Source organism: Chaetodon trifascialis, chromosome 12 (assembly GCF_039877785.1).
Source record: "Chaetodon trifascialis isolate fChaTrf1 chromosome 12, fChaTrf1.hap1, whole genome shotgun sequence".
Taxonomy (NCBI): domain Eukaryota; kingdom Metazoa; phylum Chordata; class Actinopteri; order Chaetodontiformes; family Chaetodontidae; genus Chaetodon; species Chaetodon trifascialis.
In genome coordinates this window covers 10589905-10609082 of record NC_092067.1, presented here as the reverse complement: position 1 = coordinate 10609082, position 19178 = coordinate 10589905, and the positions used below count along the sequence as shown (strand labels likewise).

Genomic DNA, 19178 nt, shown 5'->3' with positions numbered 1-19178 from the left:
GAGGAAAACTTATTGGAAAACGCTTCCAGAGTAACATGTCACGATGTCAGACAGGAGGACTATTAAACTAATTATCTCTGGCATTTTGTTATAGACAAACACCTGTTTTGCTCATTTCCACTGCTGATAAACACAGCAGGGATACAGCATGTATCCAGTTCATGAAAACTCGACATTTTCTGTGGAACTCTTAAGTGTTTTCCTGTCTTACGTGGGCAAAAAGTGCCCTGGTAAAGTGAAAAGTGATGAGCTTTGCACTTCTGGCAGTGGCAACAGTGATTTGTTTAGATTTAATAGAAAAATAAAGTGTAGTCAGCATGAGCGGCTTAGCCACCACATTTGACCAGAGAGAGGAAGAGGAGCCAAAACTAAAATGTGCACAAAACTTTAGAATTGAAGATTTCATGGATATTCTGCTTTTTTGCTATGCAGTTCTGGGAAATGTTGACAAAGAACTTCAGGATTAGTACAGACTAAATTTGAGCTTCTGAATAAGTTCTGCGCTTCTGTGTTTCATATCAGTGATGCACCTTTGAAATTAAGTGCTGCATTCATTGAAAACAGGTAAAAAGGATTATAATGTCAGGCCTTGTGTCTGCAGGAACACGAGGATCTGTTCTTCCGGGCGCTGTGTCTGTGTCACACCGTGCAGGTGAAGGAGGAGGAGACGGTGGATGGCATCAAGAGGGGCATCCACCAGGGCCGGCCCACCTCCTTCTACATCTCCTCCTCACCGGATGAGGTGGCTTTGGTGGAGGGAATGAAACGGTAAAAAACTGTCGCTTCAGTATTCCTCGTCCCTACATTTTAGAGGCCCAGGATGAATTAAACTTTAATGAATTGCTGTTTTTAATATTTGGTTAGAAATCCTTTGCAGACAAATGCTGCTGTACCAGCTATTATGTTGGCAGAGCGAGGGTCCCGTCACAAAGGGGTCAGCCAATGAAAAAGCTGAACCAGGTCATACTTTGAAGCCTTAATGCCGCAAACATCGCTGCTGTGAAAACTTGTGCTAGCTCATAGCGTTCTAAACTGTCACCACATCAGCTTTAAAACTCACGGCTGTAGTATTCAAACTGGACTTGGACCTGGATGGTATTTCATCTTCTCAGTGGTATCTGGAGCAGCATGCCCACACCAACACAGATCTGTGTGTTTTTTTTTTTTAAACAGTGCTATTTTTGGTCTGAATGCAGCCTTAGACCTACGCAAGACACGTGGTCCAACATGCCAAATCACGGGGTGTTGCCCTCACGTATTGCTTTCACAGATGTGAGACACTGTTGTAACTGCTCAGGTTGCACTAAAAGCACCTTTAACCTTTCCAAGTGAGTAATAAAGCGTAGTGTAAGTGGATATTTTCTATCAGACTTAATCTTTTCCCTCACTCTCTGTTGCCAGGTTGGGCTACACCTATCTGAGACTGAAAGACAACTACATGGAGATCCTCAACAAAGACGATGAGATTGAAAGGTTGGTCTCTGGAGGGTTTGTTGTGGTTACACCACAGGAGATACAACAGGAGTAATTCAGCTGATGGAATTGTGGTTGCGCATCAGCTGCCAGGAGAGAAACAGCTGTGGGATTGTGTTTCATGTGCTAACAGACTTTAGAAAAAACTACAACCACAAAAGAGTGAGGTGGAGGGTTGTTTCTAGAGAGCGCTCAATCAGATCGACCTGGTCTGGAAGAATGAAGGGCAGCAAGATTCCATTAGAGAGTGGTTTGGGGGAAATTGTCTAATGTTTTGAACTGAAGGAAGTGTTCATGTAACCGCCCTCTCTCTCCATCACTCTGCAGTGGTCTGTCAATTGTGAGCTATTTTAAGGAAGCAAGGGAGCTGGAGAGGGGAGGGGTGTGCATCCAGCAAACTGGAGAGAACGGAAAGGCAGAAAGCTTCTTGACTAGTCTCACACTTGTTTGGTTTTTTACCAGTTAAAGGGAATCTGAATCTGGCTGAAGCCTGGCCAAACACTGGGATGTCTGTTTGGCTTTCTGTCTCTGATGCCTTATTTTCCACAACACATTAGGGTCCGTGCTCATTACAGAACACAGAAGACTTCTAAACAGACAGAAACATGAATGAAAATCTGAAACAGACATGAGAAAGTTAACAAAGAGAACTTCCTTCATGCCAAGACTGTCTCTCCTTCAGGTTTGAGCTGCTCCATGTGCTGAACTTTGACTCCGTGAGGAGGAGAATGAGCGTCATCGTCAGGTCAAGCTCAGGTAAGACGTATGCTCACACACAGAGGTCACACAGGTACCAGTGCTTTGTTAAAACATATTATAAATCCACCATCTGACTAGTTCTAACAGCTTGTTTTCTTTGTGGGATCTCAGGAGAGTACCTGCTGTTCTGTAAGGGGGCAGACTCGTCCATTTTTCCTCGGGTGGTGTCAGGGAAGGTGGAGCAGGTGAAAGCCCGGGTGGAGCAGAACGCTGTTGTAAGTGCACAGTTTGACTGGGACAGATATGCAACAGGTTTGATGAGATGCTGAGTCAGGCATGAATATTATTCAGTGCAGTAGTTTTTCAACCAGAGCAAACTGTCTCTTAGCAGCAGCTCAGTATGAGAGTTATTTATATTAGCAATGGCTCAATTTACCCACAGATAATTATTACCCAACATATGAACTCGCAGCTCCAATCCCCCTCCCTCCCTCTCTCAACACAGGAAGGGCTACGGACCCTGTGTGTCGCTTACCGAAGGCTGTCGCAGTCCGAATACGAGGAGGCGTGTCATCACCTGACTGAAGCCAAGCTGGCCCTGCAGGACAGGGAGCAGAGGCTGGCGCAGGCCTATGACATCATTGAGAGGGACTTTGTGCTTTTGGGCGCAACGGCGGTGGAGGACAGGTTGGTCCCCGTGGCGGGAGGGAAGGAGGGAGACAAAGGGAGGGAAAGATTTCAAAAGAGTGCAGCAGCAGAGGCGACTGAAGGGAAGATTAATGAGTCGTCTTCACAGTATTGTGAAGGCTCAGAGGGCAGAAAGCTTCAGTCTGAGCTCTGTGCCATTTGTTTCCTTTTCTGCTATGTTAGAACATGAGATGTGCTCCAACAGAGTTGATTTCAGTATTGACCCGCAAAGGTAGTTTTCCTTAACTGATCGATCAGCTGCCTGACAGTTTGACTCCCTAGTAGATAAACTGGTGATGGGCAGGGACACAGCTGGTCATGCATTGATAAGTTATCACCAGTTGCTAATGGATTGACTGAAGTTTTGATGGATGCTTTTCCCTACCTCAGTGGAGGCTGAAACTCTTATTGACTTATTGACGCGCAGGCTGCAGGAGAAAGCCGCAGACACCATCGAGTCACTGCACAAGGCGGGGATGAAGGTATGGGTCCTGACAGGGGACAAGATGGAGACGGCAGCGGCTACCTGCTATGCCAGCAAGCTGTTCCGCCGCAGCACCCAGATCCTGGAGCTGACCAAGAAACGCACAGAGGAGCAGAGTCTGCACGATGTCCTGTTCGAGCTAAACAGGACCGTTCTCAGACAGCGCTCTATTTCTGGGTATGGAGTAATGCACGTGCATGTCTACAGTATCCTGTGTCCGTTATTATTGATTAGTCTGCTCGTCATTTTCTCGATGAATCGGTTGGCTTATACAGCATCAAAAGTCCATCACACAAAACGAGACCGTCTTCAGGGGTCTTGTTTTGTCCAACCAGCTCTTTGAAAGCTGAAGATAATCAATTTACTGAAATGTCAGACATGAAAAAGCAGAAAATGATGATATATAAGAAGCCATCACATTTATGGCATTATTCCTTGAAAAGTATGTATGAAAAGCTCCCTGTTGATCGGTCGGTGATGTTTGGTTCCAGGTTGTCAGTAGACTGCTTGGATTTTGGTCTGATCATCGACGGGGCCACTCTGTCTGCAGTACTGAAGCCCAACCAGGAGGGTGCCGGTCCCGGCAACTACAGGGAGATCTTTCTCGAGATCTGTCGTAACTGTAGCGCTGTGCTCTGCTGTCGCATGGCTCCACTGCAGAAAGCACAGGTGAGAGACCTGAATTTGACTCTACAAATACACTCCAGGCTCATTCCTAAACGACAAGCAGCAGCGGTGACAGATTTCTTTTCTTTTTGCAGATTGTGAAGCTAATTAAAGCTTCGAAGGAGCACCCCATAACCCTCGCCATCGGGGATGGAGCCAACGATGTCAGTATGATCTTGGAAGCACATGTGGGCATCGGTGAGCTTATTTCATCCATTAATATATAAACACAGTGTTTCTATTAGAGTCTGAGTTTGATTTTTTTAAAGCCCATACTGATATTGATGTTTGGGAGAAAAGCAAATCTGATGAAGATGATATAAAAACAAAATTAACATTAAACTTGATTTATGTGTAATCACAAATTTCAGCCAATAAACATGTATTCACTGCCAACATATTCTGTATATTTGTGATAAGCCAGGATTGGCTCACTTTTCTGCCGTATAATAGTCTTTATAGTTAGACAGGTGAAAACCACCGTCTTGTTTTACACTCCTGGCTGAGCTTAATTCCTTACAGCCAACATCTTTCCTTCCTCAAGGCATCATGGGTAAAGAAGGTCGACAGGCAGCAAGGAACAGTGACTATGCCATCCCGAAGTTCAAGCACCTGAAGAAGATGCTGCTTGTTCATGGCCACTACTATTACATCCGAATCGCTGAACTTGTTCAGTACTTCTTCTACAAGGTACAAGACGAATGCCTTGTGTACTCCACTGGCTCACACATTTTAATCACTTTATCGTAATTCCCAGTGAAACACTGAGTTACAAAGAACCAGATTTTGCAGCGACTCTGACAGATTACCCGATTCATGAATCCCTGGTGCAACGTTCTCTCCTGGATTCATGGCTACGATGATCAGTGTGGGCGGCTTCCACAGCATGCGGTGCCCTGCCAACTGATTCATTTTTTCCTTTTGGCAGGCCAGCTCTTTGCGGCCCACTCAGTGAGCTTATAGCACACAATCTCTGCATAAACAGAAATGTGTAGATAGTGGCATTTTTAGATTCTTCAAATCTCTTCACGTGTACTTGTCACAAGCTTATCACTTTCTCCATTTGTTTTTGTTTTTGTTTCTCCTCTTAAATCTTTCCAGAATGTATGCTTCATCTTCCCTCAGTTCCTCTATCAGTTCTTCTGTGGGTTCTCCCAGCAGGTAAGTACTCAGTACTCTGTTAGGGCTGCAGCTTGCATGCACACAGCCTAGCATATATATGTGCCCATCGTTACTTATCCTCACAGTGTTATGCATTAAACCAGCTTCACATAGCAATGAATGCTTTTTAAAATTATTTTTACAGCTGCACTAATTCATATTTTTGTCACGATCACATGTGTAATATGAAAGGTGACGCTCATAGAGACAAACCCACAGAGAATTACCTCTACTTTGCAGGTTCCCTCAGCGCTAATGAGCATTTCCACCTCTTTTAGCTGATTGTTTCGATTTTACAGCCCACAAACTCTGTTCTGATCATTCTTGTTTCCGGCCGCAGCAGAGCAAACAACTCTAATAAACAGCTTCATGGTACCAGCCCGGCACTAAATAGCTGGTAAAGTTAGCAACGGGCTGATCACAAAATACAACTACTAGCAGCTGAAAGACCAGATATTTTATCCAGGAGTTGGTGGAGACCAAACCGAAGCTAAAAGGAGGCTCAAAATGAAAGTGTATGCTGCCTTGTGTCTGTTATTTGTAATTTGGCAGTTACACATTCTCATAATAACTTTATGAGGTGATCGTTTTCAGTTTTCAGCTTGTTCTGCTGCCCCCAGGTGGCCAAAAAAATCAACTCATGTCTCTAAATTTCAAGATGGCCTTTCTTTTCCAAATGTCTGATGCCATCTTTATTATTTTTGTCCCTCTGCAGCCTCTGTACGACACCGCCTATTTGACGTTGTACAACATCAGCTTCACCTCACTCCCCATCCTGCTCTACAGTCTGGTTGAGCAGCACGTTACAGTGGAGACACTCAAGAGGGAGCCCTCCTTGTACAGGTGAGGTCAGAGGAAAAGTTTTCTGTGACTTTCACGACACAATGTTTGTTGCTTTTGCTCAACTCTCCTTTCTTCTTCCTGCGTTAGGGACATAGCGAAGAACTCCCTCCTCCGCTGGCCTGTCTTCCTGTATTGGACATGCCTGGGTGTGTTTGATGCTGTTATCTTCTTCTTTGGTGCCTACTTCCTGTTTGACAACACCACCTTCACCAGCAACGGCCAGGTGAGCCTCTGTCTCTGTCAGCGGAGGCAGTGACATCTGTAAAAGAGACAGTTGCGTCACTCTGCGGGGTGTTGAGGTGTCCTGTAGGGAAATTCAAAGAGGATTACGGACACAAAGTTAGCGCTTTCTTTACGAACATTCATCCATCTCCATTGGATTCTCATGAAAGAGGAGTTATATGTTACAGACTTTGTGGTCATGTTTTTGTTATTATGGATCTTTAACAGTAAGGTTTCTATCCGGGCCCCCCTGTAGGTCAGCAACATTGGATCTCTCCATTCATATCGACAACGCAATAGCATCTTTCTCTGTATCGTTAATTTGTATCATGTCAACTGTTTTTGATTGCCTTTGGTCCTGTTTTTTAAGTTGAAACATCCTGAAATTCATTTTACCCTTTGTCCTGATTCCTTTCTCTTTTCTTCCCCCTCTTTCTCTCTGCTTCCTCTCTTTATTTTGCTCCTCTTCCTCTTCTTCTTCTTCTTCTTCCTCCTCAGCTTATGACCACCAACACACAGATGGTAAGCCTGTCTCCCTCCCTGTCAGCTCTCTCTGTCTTTCACGCTTTTTTAGTTCCTGTCGTACCGTTTAAGCTTTCAGTTTGACCGTTTCATCCAGTTTCATCCTTTCTCACTTCACATCATCCATGCACTTTCATTTGAATGTGTAGTTTTCCAGTGCTCCATTATTCCCCTAATCTCTGTAAAGTCCTGAATCCTGCACAGTACCTGATCCTAACAACTCCACTGACATAGTAGAAACCTTAGACGCTCCCCCACACATTATCCCTGTGTTTCGTTGTGGTAGTAATCGGAGTATTGCTAGTGCTATAGATTAAGATCCAACATCTGTTTGTTGTTCTGTCTAATGTGTTCGTGCATTTGTGTGTGTTTGTATTTGTATGTCCGTTAATTTGTGGCAGCAATTTTTGGGGTTGGTTGGTTCTTAATTTCAGTGCTCCAGCATCAGAGCTTTCAAATGGAAATTCTCTCTTTCTTTCTCATCCTTAAAGGATTAATGAATGAAGGAATTCTAGTAAAGATAGGTGCTGTGGTACCAACAACCAGCTGTGGTTATTACATAAACTCCTGGCTTTTATTCGTCTTGATCTCTCTCTCCCTCCGCCCCTTCTTTCAGTCTCTCCCTCGCTACTCTCATCCCATCTGTTTGCTCCCGATGTCTGCCTAAACCTTTCTAGGATTTCAGCAGGTAGACAAATATGTATGCTAAGAGGTGAAGTGAAAATATTCTCAGTGAATTGGCCCCAAAGCTCAAAAAAAGAGTACTTTTTTCCAAACAGATCGCCCCTCACCTCATCAGACGTGATGGTCGGTGTTCGGGCTCCTTTTTTGCGCTCATGCGAGCACAGTAAAACCGCAGGATGTTCACTCATCCATGGATGCAGGGTGTGTCTTTGATGTGGCTGCTAACCCCCCGTCTCCCTCTCTTCCCTCGCAGATGTTTGGGAACTGGACCTTTGGGACTCTTGTCTTTACTGTGCTGGTGTTCACCGTTACGCTCAAGGTGTGTGAGCGCGCGTCTCCAGAAGTCTCTGTTGTGTTGCATAATCCCTCCATTTAGATGAGTTCATCGCCGCTGCACGTGTGCCCGATCGTGCGCGTGGGCAAGCTTGCAGCACACTAACAACTAACAAACATGTTACATAAATGATTGACTACACTGGCAGCAATAAAGCCTAGAGGCAAAGGCATTGACTTCATTGACTGGGTGAGTGTTTACTATGTGTGTAATCTGTTTCAGCTTGCCTTGGACACGCACCACTGGACCTGGATCAATCACTTTGTCATCTGGGGGTCACTCCTTTTCTACGTTATTTTCTCTCTTCTCTGGGGAGGCATCATTTGGTATAAGACGCTTTCTTTTTTTCCCCAGCATTTCTAACCTTTGTGTTGATTAGGATGTTTCTGAAAATCCGATCATGCTCTGTCTTTCCTCTTGGCTGCTCAGGCCCTTCCTCAACTACCAGAGGATGTACTACGTGTTCATGCAGATGCTGTCCAGTGGACCGGCCTGGCTCAGCATCATCCTGCTTATTACGGTCAGCCTGCTGCCAGATGTCATCAAGAAGGTCCTCTGCAGGGCCATGTGCCCCACAGCCACTGAACGTGCACAGGTAACTCCACAGTCACACTGACTCTTAAACTCGTCTCGTTCCCACGTTAGAGTTTAGATTTTGCATCCTGCAGTGACTTCTAAAGGTGTTAACTAAATGCTTTGCTAAAACCATTAACCAATGACAGATTAATGCTTTATCAGTTTTAAGACTTTGTGCTTTTTTTTTAGCAGCACATTTCAGTTCCCAACCTGAAGTGACCTGATATCACGAGTAGAATTCTCTCAAATCCTAGCTGGTACTTAATATTTTGACTGTATGAGTAGGCTGCAAATCTGTGCCACTCTATTAATCATCCAGGAAGACCATTCGGATCCCTAATAGCTTTGAGTGACGGTGTGTTTTAGAATGACTTCCTGTTCCCTGTGGCTTAGCCTCACCTTCCTGGGAAGCGAGCCTCACCATGAATGGAAAAATGAATGAAAGGTCTGACGGATTTCTTCCTGCTGTGCCCTTTCTTCTCTTCTCTCCTTTCTCTCCTTTCTCGCTGCACCTTAATGGACCGCCATAATCAAAATTCACACCCTCGTTCGTTTCTCCCTTTTCCTTTCATTTCACTTCCTCTTCCCCTCTCCCTCCCTCTTCATTACTGTCTCCTCTCCTCTCTCGTTTAACCCCACTGCTCCTGTGTGCCTGTGGTTCTTCCCTCTGCACCCGCTCGCTCTTTCGGGGTAACTGCAGTCCACTCGCCCGTGCCTTACTGTGGAGCCGTCCACCATCTTCATGCTTTCTCAGTCCTCCAGCAGAATGAGTTTCTGATTGGCCCAGAGAGACGAGAGAGGAGCGGGAAGAGGAGGTGACTCTCTCTTTTAAGCTCTTATCTCTGTATGAATGGTGGCATGTGTCAGTGCAAACCACTCATCACTGTCTCAACACCTCGCTTAGTGTGAAACTAACTACTCAGGCGCTATTGATGACAATAGTGGCACAGTGTTTGGTTTGCAGTGTTTGGTTTGCAGGTTAGAACTGTGTATTTTCTTCCTCTGAACATTTTTCCTCCCATTTGTGAAGCCACCGTCTCCATTATGTATTTCATGTTTCATATTTACTGTGTAAGAAATGCAATTGCATGCACTATACCATGTGACCTCGTCATGCATCATGTATTTATTTAGGAGTAGTTGATTAATCGATAAGTCAGCTGACCGAAAATTGATCATCAGCTATTTTGATAATTGTTTAAATAATTTTAAAGCAAAAATCAAAAAGCTCCAGTTTCTCTAATCTGAAGATTTGCTGTTTCATTCTCTTTTATATCATTGTAAATTGAAAATTTGTGGGTTTTGGACTTGGATGAAGTAAGATACGACTTTGAGCTCTGGGAAAGACAATTAATTGAGAAAATAATTAAAGGAAACATCCCAGACCATGTATTAACTATCAGATCACCTAAATTTAGTGTGTTGCTGACCTCATTTTGCCAAAGATCTGTGGCACTGCTCAAACTTAGCACTGTAATGTGTCCTTGGTGATCGGTGGTAAATACAGCTGAGCCTGAGGCGGCTGAGGCCACACTGGAATCTAATCTGAATTTGGAGTCACATGCAGAGCTGGTCAGGGATGCAAACGTGTCACCACTGCAGTGAAAGTGTGCCTTGTCAGATTTTCAGTGTGAAGAGAAGAACAAAGCTCCAATGCAACATTTGCAACAGTTTCTTAGTAAGTTACCAGAAAGCGACACCAATTCTTTTGCGTGGCTGCATGGATGAGTAAAATGTGTAATTTTTCAGTTTAGCAGTGGTCACAGTTTTTCACCCACAAAATCAAATGTGAGCAGGGAAGTGAAATCCAATCAAAAGCGGTCACCTGAAACCAATTTTGAGCAGCGTTCAGGTGTGAACCGCAGTCAGCTTCAACTTAATCTAGACACAGGCCTGGATACACACTCGGCTGGGTGGCTTGGTGTACCTTTAAAACTGCTGCTGAGTATATCTGGATACAAGACACATTGTCAGCAGATTCCATTATCACCTCCTTTCCTCTAACATCATCCGCAGAAGGTAAGGACAGCAGGGGCCCTAGAGGGCTGTGGGGCTCCTGGCGCTGCTGGAGGAGAGGGAAGCAATGAGAGGGACCTGCTCCACCCTGATAGGACCTGTGGAGAAAAAGCAGCCAGGACCTATGACTCCATGTCACACAGCCACAGCACCCTGCTCAGCATGCCCTAGAGTGCACCCCTCCTAGTTGGGCTAGAGTCACCATGGTAACAGCACACAGAGGGCGTTGACAGTGGGGAGTCGGGTTTTTAATGCTGCTGCCATGATGCTTCCTGCTGCTCTGCACTGCATGGGGCATGCTGTCGTTCTGTGGGTGGGGGAGGGGGCTATACGAGACATTTCGTTCCATCAAACCTACTTTCAGGAATCACAATCTCCAATTAACTCTGCAGTGCTGGTTCCAAAGCATGCTGTGCTGCTCACTGCATGAGGGACGGCAATTATCTTCATCTGGGTACAAGCCAAAGGAGAAGTTTTATCCTGTCTTTATTAGACCCAGGCTACTTAAAATCCATTGCCACTTGGCATGTGGGCTCCAGCAGGTTGTATTCTTGTTGTTGCTTTTGGTCCTGGACTGTAGCTTGAGATAGATGTGAATGTAAGGTTGAGGGGCTCAAACTGGAGGCTTTAGGTTCACAGCAAGGTTCATATGAGATGTCAGGTTTTAGAGGTCCATACAGACTTGATTAACAACTAGTTTGTAACTGAGGTCATATTTTATTAGGCAAGGTCAAGGTTACCATTATTGATGTCACGGGAGAAACTGATCTGGAAAAATCCAGGTTGTCCGGGCAGGAGGCAAACCATGTGCTGTGTATCTGTGTACAAAGTGTCATCTTGCACTGGTGACATCTGCTGTTGGAAGGTGGAATAGCAAGTGGGTTTTATGTCATCAGCATGCTTGATCTAATATATCTATTAATCATAATGGGAACTGGCAGGAGGTTTCTCATCATTCATCAGTAAAATTCTGTCCAGTGTCCACACTTCATGGATGTCTTTGTCCAGATCAGTCGATTTAATCCAGGGGTCCATGATGTGACGTGATATCTGGATATCTAAAACAAACCTGTTAATCCTCTGTCTCACCCTGCTGTCTGATCATGCATCAAGCCGTCTAACATCTGTTCTCAATCACAGCCTCTGTGTTTTAATGTGCAATAATTAGGATTTCCTTTTCTGCCTCTGTGTTGTGGACCTTCTTGTGACGGTGCGTCCTCCATCTCTCTGTAGGATCATGAGAAACTGTCGCGGGGTGGCGTGGCCGAGTCGACTCCACTGTCCTCTCGTCGATCCTACAAAGGCACGAGCACGGACTCCTCTCACCTCCACCTTGCCGCCGTGGAGATGCTCCGCAGGTCTGATCCCCTTCCACAGAAACTACTGGCCCACTTGGCGGAAGGGGGAGGGGCAGACTTGTGCTCTCTCAGCCCCTGCATGCTCCGACTCTCAGGGGCGGGATTTGCCTACTACGCTCCCGGGCCCGAGACCTCCGTGTGAACACAGATGAAGACTTTGAAACTATGTGTATGCGAATCTCGCGGGCTGAAGCATGAAGTACATCCCACGATGTGCAACCAAGATCTACATCTCAAGGATCAAGGCTTTCTAGAGCAAAATACAAACAAACATGTTCACACACGACTTCACCATGTGCATTTTCTGGGCTACATCTGAGTGGACAACCCTTTAGATATTCTAGTCCTGACGCTTCATCTTCATCCTTTAGTCACATCTTTTTGTTTCACTGCAGTCCCTGTCGTAGTGTCATCAAAGTTCCTACCCAAACTCTTACTTGAAGAAGTCTGAGAAAAGGGGAACAACATGTGCACTGTGGAACTGTCCGGGTTCAACATGTCAATAGTCGGGCCTTTTTGTACTCCTTGTCCTCATGTTCAGTCTCACGTTCTTGCCTGTTCCTCCACTTCCGTGTCCTTATTTTTCTTCTTTGTAAATGTTTCTTGAAAACATTTATGTACAGTATGTGGTCCGGCCAAGTAAGGGGCAGCTGTCAAGCACAGCCCTTTAGGTGTGCGTGCGTGCGTGTGCATGTGCGCGAGTGTATGCATGAATTTGCCTGTTACTGTATGTTTGTATGTGACACACCTTTGCCTTACAGGTAAACCACACAGCAGCAGGCTAGGAGCCAAAGGAGAAAGGTGTTTGGAAAAAAAAAAAAAAAGTGGTGTATTACAAAGCCTTACACTCACACACACCCATCAGCTGAAGGAGAGAAACGGGGAAAATCTGAAGAGGGATGTGCAGTATTCTAGCCACCCTGCCTTAATTCATAGACACCCATTTTTAGTGGAATATATTTCTAGGTGAGTTTAAACGTGTTTTCAGTGGACAGGGAGGTTCAAAGAGCATACGTGTCTGGTACAGTGTGTCTGTTATTCCTCTTTCTTCGTTTACCCTCACGATTGCGTGGACGTTTGTTTCCCTCACATGCCAGTGTAGCATGTCGGATCTCTGCTGCATGCGGATCCGTCCTCTCGAGTCTTCCTTGTCCTCCTTTCTTGTCCCATACATCATTCATCATGAAGCATATCATGACACCTTTTCTTTCTCCTGACAATAGCACACCGTGCCCACCCCTGCCTCCTTGTGGCCGCGTCGGGTAACAGCAGCAGCCCGAGGCCGATGGAGCGTTTATTTATGGATGTCCTGAATGACGTGCTGTTCCTCACTGTTGCATTGTGCTTGTGTGTTTGCTGCCATGCTCTGTGTTATGCAGAAGTTTAATGTAAGAATGCTAATGTCATGTTGTCGCATTATAAGGTTTTTGTTTCTCCGTGTTACATTAATCCAAGTTTTTCTGTATTGTTCTAAAATGATTGATCGCGGTCACTGTTGGTGTATGGATGTAATTTAAGAATTTTTGGTACGTATTGTAGAGAGACGGGGAGATTATAGTATTATATATGGTCTGTTGTAAGAAGGAGGGACACTTGAATCGGCGATGTCACAATCAAATCAATAGAATGTTGAACTGATTTGTCCATCATGCCCTCCAGCTGAAGATTGTACCTCATTATGGATGAACCTCTTTTCTGCATTTCTAACATCTGAAGTCCTCTTTGTCCAAAGCATATCTGTCGTGTTGCACAGCGAGTGTCTGACTCTAGAAGTCTTGAATGTCAGATTCTGAAGCATTTTTGTATGTTTATGCAGTTTCATACACATCACCACCTGCCAACATGTATAGATTTTAGTAACAGGTGTTCGGGTTTTTTTGTTTTGTTTTGTTTTTTTACAGGGGCACAGATGATTTTTCAGTTTGCTTAGAGGTCTGGATCTGTCTTTTTCAGTTTCCACTCAAAGCCCACAAGCCCCCGCACATGTTTGGACTTGGGGGTTCAACGTCCTGACCTCAGTAGATTAATAAAAGAGCCTTGGTGCTTGTTATGCAGTGTCCCACCTCACTGTGCTGTTGCCATACTGTATCCAGACACATTCTACATGTCACATCCTACCACGAAAATGCTGTAAGGTTTATTTTACATTGTAATGTCATGGGGAACTCTTTGTAGTCATTCTTCGGTTTGTTAGCCGAGTCCTCCGCAGCTCAACCCTTCACTACTACTTGTCATCTTTGTGTTGTCCATTCTGAATATTTCTTTTGCTACTTTTGTATCCCAGAGAGAATACTATATTTTAACTCTGTTAGAATGTATGTTCAAGTTTGTAACCAAAATGAGAGCAACGTATATGTTATATGATTCATTAGAGATTTACCAATAGGTCTACACACTGCACTTTGTTCTACAACTGATCCGTTTTGTCCCCTAAAACAAGGTCTATTGTCCGTCGACTGGGGGTTTATAAGTGTTCACTCCTCCTCACAAGTTATTTTTCTAAGAAGATTGTAATGGGTGAGAAAAAGAAAAGTGACCAAATAACTTGACAAGGAATGGACTGTCTGTAGGTGTCAGCCCCTGTCTCAAATGGGTTTATCGCACCAGCCTTCTACTGCTGATCAGAATGTCAAACTGCTTTTTCTAAGTCCATCAGCAGAACAGCAGGTGCTCCTCCTGTCATTCCTGAGCTCGGCAAAGGTCTGAAATGTCAACTTCTGTGCTCTGAGCAGCACGCCTCATATCATACCTTCAGTACAGCACTGTTTGTATTACTAAACAGGTTTTGAGAATTTCCTTTTTTTTTTCTTTTTTTTTTTGGATAAAGATTTTAAAAGTTCACCTGTTTGACTTTTTGCCAGCCTGTCTGTAGCAAATGAGGGCAAAGCACTGTATTGTCATTCTGCTTGTAATAAAGAAAGAGTGAAATCAGTTGTCCTCTGTGTCAATGTATATTATAAACGCCTTAATATTATTTTCTGCCATTATCCCTTCCTTTCAGTTCTACCCTCTCCTGCCTGTTATTCCCTGCCTATCCAGCAGCAGTCCATTGTCACTTTCCACTTCTGCCTCCCTGCACATTGGGGCCCCACTGCAGAAAGCCAATGTGGTACCCTTTTTTATTTTTTATTTATTTATTTTTATTTTTTTTAACCCCTGCCCATCAAATTGCCTGAGTCCTTTATGATAATGGCTCCTTCTGAATGTGGCTTTACCATCCTACAATTCCACACTCTGCTTACTGCCACCACTGAGGTCGAGGTAGAGTTAGAATGTCTGTGCTTCTAAATAGTACTTAGATTATTTTTTTATTGCATTTTTAATGGAATAGTTTTGGAAATCTCTAAAATATATAATTAAGAGGTTAATATGACACAATGCAGACTCCTTAAACTAAACCTAACCACACAAATTCTAATAGGTAGATGCTTAAAAGTTTAAAAATTTGATATTAATTTGCTGAAAATATTAAGAATTGATTAAAAAAAACAACAACATGTAAATAGGTGACCCTGAGAGACATGTGCATTCCTGTTTGTATATCTAAACATAGCTATATGTAAGCTGCTGTGTGTCTTTTTTCATTTCTTTTCATTCATAAAAGCCACGGCCGAAAAAGCAGGATGAGATTGAATGTGTCAGACGGGCGCAGAGATGCCAAAGAGACGAAGCTCAACAGGCCAGAGCAGGTGAGCTTGTTCTTCAAAGGGTTTACTGAATGATGATTTTGTATCAAAACATTAGCAACTAAATATCGAGTTGTATGTAATATATGTGAAATCTACCATTGTCAAACACATTGTGCATCATGAGTAGTTTTTTGTCACCATTGTAATTTCAGCTTGTATTCTGTGACTCGGCACATAAGCAGAGTTCAACATGAGTTTGGGTTACTCACATCGACAGATTATCTCAAATATTGGTGTTGATCTCATTTAGGAAGCTATGAGATCACAAAGACATTAAAGACTCTTCATTCTCAAGACTCCAGGGATCATTCAGGTAAGTGTGAAAGCTGCAGCTGTTTTTCTTGCACTGCATAAAATTTCTTATCAACTCGTTTTGTATGTAGTTCACTATATTTTAATATTCTCTCAAAAAGCATTAAAAAAATCAATAAATGAGGACAAATAGGGCAAATAATTTTATTTGAAATATTTCAACATTCTTGTTTCTAGTGTAGCAACCTGCCCTGTTCTTTCTTGGTTCAAGATGCAGACTCTTGTATCTGTAACTGTATGTAGAAAAATCTTGGAACAAATTGATTAGAGTTGTTGGAAACAGGGCTGCACGGTGGCGCAGCAGGTAGTGTGCGTGCCTCACAGCAAGAAGGTTGCCGGTTTAATCCCCGGGTCAGGCAGGGCCTTTCTGTGTGAAGTTTGCATGTTCTTCCCGTGCATGCGTGGGTTCTGTCCGGGCACTCTGGCTTCCTCCCACAGACCAAAAACATGCGCATTAGGTTAATTGATGACTCTAAATTGTCCGTAGGTGTGAGTGTGAGTGTGAATGGTTGTTTGTCCTTGAATGTGGCCCTGCAATCGGCTGGCGACCGGTTCAGGGTGTACCCCGCCTCTCGCCCATTGTAGCTGGGATAGGCGCCAGCCCCCCGCAACCCCGAAAGGGATAGGCGGTATAGATAATGGATGTTGGAAACAGAAGGTTACCGTCAGCTTTTCCACATGTTTTGATAAAAAGTCTTGACCAGCTGGAGTTTATTTGCAGTGTAATGATAATATGATTTTGCAGGTAAACTGTGTGCTAAATCAGAATCATGGGTTGAAAGTTACATTAAAGTATCAGTACTACTCTAGAAAATACTCAGTGTAACCAAAAATAATCAGAATATTATTACTGTTACATTTGCATGTATTTGATTTTCTTGCAGGAGATCAGAGTTTTGGTCTTGTCACAGACTGACTGAGGTTCCAGTGAAGGCTGTGATTACCAAGGGGCCCGAAACAAAGGCCAGCATGGCCAGGGGATGGGTCACTGCAACAACACTGACATCAGCGAACCTGGTGAAGTGTCAGTTGAGGCTGTGATGACAAAGGTGCCTCAAATAGATTCCAGCATTCACAGTGAGCCCCCTGAGAAGAAGTGGATGGGTTGCGACAACAACGCTGACATCAGCAAACTCATTAAGGTGCCAGTGGAGGCTGTGATAACAAGTCAGGACAGCAGCTGTGATCTCTCTCTGAGCTCCAGCAGCTCTTCAACCCTAACCCTAACCGAGTACAACTGGAGCACGTCCGTGTGTGTGTGTGTGTGTGTGTGTGTGTGTGTGTGTGTGTGTGTGTGTGTGTGTGTTGTTGTTGTTGTTGTTGTTTGTTTGTTTCTGAGCACATGCACCACTCCTGTCTACTTTCCAAAAATGTTGGGACACTGTGTAAAACACTGTGTAAAGTGTACACTGCGTAGCATGTTGGGTCAGGAGCAACTAAAGACTGGGAAAGTTGTGGAACAGGTGTGTTTGGAACATTCCACAGGTAAACAGGCTCATTGGTAACAGGTGATAGTATCATGATTGAGCATGAAAGGCACTTCCTGGAAAGGCTTACCTTCAGGTTCTGTAGCTCTCTTGTGCCACCTGCTGTCAAACTGGTTTCTCCTCCTTTTTGAAGGCCTTATGTTCCTCATCCAGTCCAGCTCAGGGCTGGAGGCTCACTGGAAGTCTGAGGCTGGTTTGAGGAGGTCACCCTCTGCAGCTTTCTTACTGTGTTCTTGGTAGGATCATCTGACAGCACACAAGTCTCCTCTGTTCCATGGGTGGGGGAGCCAGGGGGAGAGCTCTGGGTGGGAAGAGGTTGAGGAACAGTAAGGGGAGGAGATAAGGAAGACATAATGGGAAAAACTAGATGAGGAGGTGGAAAAAGTGTGAGAGGAGGAGCTAGAAGAAGAGCGGGAGGATGAGTCAATGAAAGTGCAATTGGAGTCAGTAGGGGAGAACCAAAGGGAAGACCTAGAGGAGGAGGCAGGGGGTGAGCTGGAGGAGGTGCTAAGGGAAAATCTAGAGAGACAGTTGGAAAAAGTAGCTACAGGAGGAGCAAGGGGAGGACTAGTGGACTAGTGGAGGATGAGCTACAGGGGGAGAGGCCTGGGGAGGGACCATGGGAAGGACAGTGAAGATGATAAGCGAAAAACTGGAAGAGACTCTGCGGGAGTAGCAGCAAGAGGGAGATCTAGAGAGGGACCAAGTGGAGGCATGTTTGGAAAATAAAGTGCCCTTTATGGTGGGCTTAAAGTGGTTAATAGTTCCTTGTTTGTTTTCATTACAGAGATGTGGTAGTTTTCTTTAAATCTGAGTCACATAATATATTATTTTTTGTCTTAACCAGGGTTTGAAACATTTTCACTGTAAATGCATCATGGTTTTCTGCTTGCTGGTGCCCCACCACATGCAATGGGTGCCCTTTTATTTATTTATTTTTTTACCCATTCCCCTCAGACAGTCTGAGTCCACCACTTCTTTTTTTTTTTATGAAACAGTTGCTTCTAGGCTTCCTTTTATTTCTACATAAGATTTGTTTGGGTCGCGTTAGAGCCTGAGAGAGAGTGTCTCATAAGAACTGGCGGCCCTGCAGTGGGAAACACATTGGTTGAAGTAATGAAATCATTGATGGCTGAATTCCATATAGCTGCTTAACTCATGGCTGACTGCATCACTTGAATAGAACAGAGCCTCTGTTAATGTTATCAGTAAACCTGTGCTTTTCCTACTATGGAATGTGAAAATGTCTGTGCTCCAGCTGTCTGTAGCCGTTTACCTTTTGGACTTACTGCCTCTTGCTGACCTCAGTTCTGAATGTAGACTGAGTAAATCAAGACAAAACAGTCCTAAACAGAACATCAAACAGTTTAGATTCCTCAAAGTTATTCCAGCCACTCATCCATTATTTATTATAAGGTATAAATAATGAATCATTCCTTGTTTCATACTACTGTCATTTAGTTTGTGTAGCTTAGTGTCCAACTGAAATTGTGCAACTTCAAAAAAACGTTCAAACTTTCAAAAAAGCCACACTTATCTGCCACAATCGGATGGTCTGTGTGTTTTAGAAATAACAGTCTTTAATGCGTGCATCATTATATGATCAGCTGAGTACAAGTAAATTCAGTTCACCATTCAAACCTGATAAACAGGGATTAATTGTTAAGAAAAAGGGCATAAACCATTATTTGTTTAAAAAGACCAATGTATTGCAGTGGAGTAAACATGCAGCTGGAATTTACCCATTTTTAAAGCAACCCAGCCATGTTTGTCATAACCAAGTGTTGTCACATGGTGCCAGTGCAGCATGAGTGACGCATGTTCAGTAGTGCTGTGTATGTTCTGCAGATGAAACTGTTACATGACACAGCTGTTATGCCTTGCCTCCACACTGGGTGTCACTATTGGATCAGCTTTTGTTGCACAAAACTGCAACGCTGACCTTCACGTCCCCTCCCCCTCTCT

The 19178-nt window shown here is 44.1% G+C and overlaps 1 protein-coding gene across 2 annotated transcripts in view; it reads left to right on the top strand.

Annotated features, from left to right (window-relative positions):
• LOC139340689 (phospholipid-transporting ATPase IH-like) overlaps positions 1 to 14655 on the top strand; it is a 30489-nt gene extending 15834 nt beyond the window's left edge. Inside the window, exons 14-31 of one of the 2 annotated variants that reach the window (XM_070976602.1) lie at positions 602 to 768; positions 1402 to 1473; positions 2156 to 2229; positions 2344 to 2447; positions 2678 to 2859; positions 3287 to 3520; positions 3835 to 4012; positions 4105 to 4207; positions 4554 to 4699; positions 5111 to 5170; positions 5886 to 6013; positions 6101 to 6236; positions 6734 to 6757; positions 7695 to 7760; positions 7998 to 8101; positions 8205 to 8370; positions 9052 to 9166; positions 11601 to 14655. In XM_070976602.1, the coding sequence (XP_070832703.1) occupies positions 602 to 768; positions 1402 to 1473; positions 2156 to 2229; positions 2344 to 2447; positions 2678 to 2859; positions 3287 to 3520; positions 3835 to 4012; positions 4105 to 4207; positions 4554 to 4699; positions 5111 to 5170; positions 5886 to 6013; positions 6101 to 6236; positions 6734 to 6757; positions 7695 to 7760; positions 7998 to 8101; positions 8205 to 8370; positions 9052 to 9129 (2022 nt within the window). In that variant the 3' untranslated portion in view covers positions 9130 to 9166; positions 11601 to 14655. The remainder of the gene's footprint in view (positions 1 to 601; positions 769 to 1401; positions 1474 to 2155; positions 2230 to 2343; positions 2448 to 2677; positions 2860 to 3286; positions 3521 to 3834; positions 4013 to 4104; positions 4208 to 4553; positions 4700 to 5110; positions 5171 to 5885; positions 6014 to 6100; positions 6237 to 6733; positions 6758 to 7694; positions 7761 to 7997; positions 8102 to 8204; positions 8371 to 9051; positions 9167 to 11600) is intronic. The other variant, XM_070976601.1, reaches the window with a different exon arrangement.
• The last annotated feature ends 4523 nt before the right edge of the window (positions 14656 to 19178 follow it).